Raw genomic sequence first — 3,392 nt, forward strand, 5'->3', positions numbered from 1 at the left:
GCAATACCACTTCATTGTCATCTGAACAATGGCAGATTTGACGAGTGTGTGAACATGCATTTGGATGAGTGTGTGATTATGTGTGAAATAATCGTGCAGATTTCGGGTGGCGAACTCTCCCGTGACGTGGCAGCCGAACCTCCGCTCAACTTTTTGTTTTTCACCTTGGATTACGCCGGTGTTTTGCCTTTAGCGCATTTGACCACAGTTCAGCTCCGTAGAAGAGAACGGAGAGCGTGATAGCCATCATTACTTCCCTTCCCCTGTCATTATTCTGCTCATTCATCTGTGGTAAATAATATCAACTATTTATTAGGTTCACACATCAAACGTCGCTTTGACTCTGAGTGCATATTTGACTTGATATTTTATTTTTGTTTTTGGCATTCGACATTTGATATTTGCATTGGATAAACAAGAATTATAGTAATTAATAAAAAATTGTATATATGTAAATTAATATGCTTGCTTACATACACATATACGTGCACGAATCGCACATGATAATTTGATAATTAAATACACAAATATCAATGGATTTGTACGCTTCTATACTAACTGGTGTTATTCCAATTATAATAAAAATGTGTAATGAATGAGGTTGGGCCACAATCGCCATATCGTACATATGTACAAACCTAACAGTAAATACCCCTTAGGTGAACACCAACAGTATTGTTATTTGATTTTTTTACCTCACTTAAAAAATATTCTACATTCAAAGCTTACAATTCGCTGTTCGCTATCTCATCTACCAGCCATGTCCATAGCCATAGCCATGTCCTCCATAGTAACCATGCCCTCCATACAAACCATGCCCTCCGTAGTAGCCATGGCCTCCGTACAAGCCATGTCCATAGCCGTAGCCATGCCCGAGCGATATAGGCGCGGCGATGGTCTTTGTCACAATTGGCGCCGCTATGGTTTTCGTGATGATAGGTGCGGCCTGAATTTTCGTAATCACTGGTGCTGCAGCGATCGTCTTGGTAATGATAGGCGCTGCATAGCCATGATCATAATGTCCATAGCCACCATAACCATAGCCGCCGTAATATCCATGCCCCAGTCCATAGTGTCCGTAGTCATGGCCTAAGCCATAGCCGCCACCAAGAAATCCTGCGAATGCATTATGCGCGCAGAAAAGCAATGCCAAACCAAGAACCAACTGCTGAACGATTAAATGGACAAACACATTAAAATAGTTATTGCCAACATAAAGTGTACATAGGCATATGTATGCATGTATACCCACCGATTTAAACATGTTGAGCAGAGTAAAATCTGTGATGGATGATTTATTTATTTGTCAGTGCACAGCAGGACACTCAAGCGAATGCGACAAGTGTTATTGTCCGTTTAATTTTAGATTACCAAACGGTCTGGTGCTACCAGCTTGCTAAGATCACCTCAATTCACTGTGATTCATCCATTGATTGTATGGCAGTTTTTATAGGCGCCAGATCATTAGTTTGAAAGCCATTAGACAGTTGTCACCAAAAATGGCCTCACGCAATGTAGGCTCGCAACGACGCGTCGTCCAATTTGCGAAGAGCAGAGGCTACACAAAAAGTTGGGAAAAAATTTTAAATTAAAATGGAAAGTGTTGAATGTGGTAAGTGTGGCAAATGTCATTACGCGTCGCTACATACAGGCGCATTTTTCTGTTGTGGCATACATTTTCTGCTTTTGCTACACTTTTGCTATATTTTTGCTATACTTTTGCCTTTTAATTATCCCACCAGCTATCGATGTCCACCGATAGCTACAGAGACTTTTGCTTGATGGCGTGCAGTGTAGTTACCGGATTTATAGTTTATACGCCACATTAGTGAAATAACAATTTCTGCGGAAAAAAATCCAATCAGTCGACTACATTTCGCACTGCTCAGGAATATTTTTCTCCAGCCTCATACACTTAATGTTGCACTTGTATGGCCAATTAACGCACGCATAAACATACTTCTACATAAGTAAGCATGTCGTCGCGTAATATGATACAATACATACCCACATACATATGGCTTGCCACAGCATGCACCCAACTAAATTTTGTGGTATTCGCTTGAGCAAAACCATTGCGGCTGCATGCGGAGGAGACACCTGTTGTTGATCCACTTTAATTTAAAATGCAATTTGTGTTTTACGTCATTTTAACAGCCTTGTCTTGCTATAGCAACAACATTCGACCGTTATCTTTCAGGTGCATATTAGTAGATAACAAACTGCCTAAAGATTATTCCTGTTCTTAAATTATTTAGATATGTATTGTAATTAAAGCAGATTTCTTTAATGAAAATGAGGTCCAGTTTGTCATAATGAACTCTGCGTATTTAGAAGTTATTATGAAGGGCGCAAGCGAAAATGTTATTGCAACATAAAATTTCATTCGCATTTGCGTAGATATGTGTCTTTTACGTGTTAATACAAATTTTTGGATATACAAAAACTATACTGATGCGTGATTTTCGTTCCTATGACAGATGCCGTAGCTGACTGGATGTGCATCATTGCCATTTCGTTGACTTCGGGATCCATGTCAAATAGGCCGGGTCGATTTGTGGGGTGGCAAAAAAATCGCCCATTGCTCTGTAAAAATCATATTCTAGGGATCAAAATAAGAAACTTTGCCGAAGGAACCATACCTCTAAAACGAATTCTGATGTCCCCCAATTTGGGTCGAACTTTTAGTGTCTTTTGAGGGGAGGCAAAAAAATCTCCCATTGCTCTATGAAAATCATATACTAGGGATCAAAATAAGAAACTTTGCCGAAGGAACCATACCTCTAAAACGAATTCTGATGTCCCCCAATTTGGATCGAACTTTTTAGTTTCTTTTCTCATGTAAAGGCCAAAAATGGTGATATTTTGAAATGATTGTATGGGGAACCCCCCAGGGGAGTTCCAGGGCGTGTGCCACTGGCATGGGTGTATCGGTCGTCCAAAGTTAGTGGGGGTCGGTCATACATTTGGACTCGATTGGAGCACTCTAAATGGGTCAACGTGAGATTTTTCGTCCAACCCAAATTGGGCGGCATCAGAATTCGTTTTAGAGGTATGGTTCCTTCGGCAAAGTTTCTTGTTTTGATCCCTAGAATACGATTTTCACAGAGCAATGAGCGATTTTTAAATCGATCCGCCCTAATGTCAAATGTGGGCATGAAAGACCAAATGATAAAATAGTTTTCCCTGCTACAAAAGAGGTTCCCATAAAATGCATAAGCCTTCAGAGTCAGCATAAAAGTATCGCTCTCATGATACGTACCACAATTTTGAGAAGAAGCTCAGTCAAAAAAAGACTGTATGCGCCACTTTCTTGTATGTATAATGAGAAGTGCAATAAGTCAGTTTTCGTCTTTTAAGCGTTAATGTCGCGTATACTCTTTATGAAGTTT

At 40.0% G+C, this 3,392-nt stretch overlaps 1 protein-coding gene across 1 annotated transcript; it reads right to left on the reverse strand.

Annotated features, from left to right (window-relative positions):
* Nucleotides 1–353: 353 nt before the first annotated feature.
* LOC128861719 (shematrin-like protein 2) lies at nt 354–1,402 on the reverse strand. Its single transcript, XM_054100063.1, has 2 exons — nt 1,253–1,402; nt 354–1,165 (listed from the first exon to the last, which is right to left on the reverse strand). Exons 1-2 carry the CDS (start codon nt 1,262–1,264, stop codon nt 752–754), a joined length of 426 nt encoding a protein of 141 aa, XP_053956038.1. The 5' UTR covers nt 1,265–1,402; the 3' UTR covers nt 354–751.
* Between the last annotated feature and the right edge of the window lie 1,990 nt (nt 1,403–3,392).

Source organism: Anastrepha ludens, chromosome 4 (genome assembly GCF_028408465.1).
Source record: "Anastrepha ludens isolate Willacy chromosome 4, idAnaLude1.1, whole genome shotgun sequence".
NCBI lineage: Eukaryota > Metazoa > Arthropoda > Insecta > Diptera > Tephritidae > Anastrepha > Anastrepha ludens.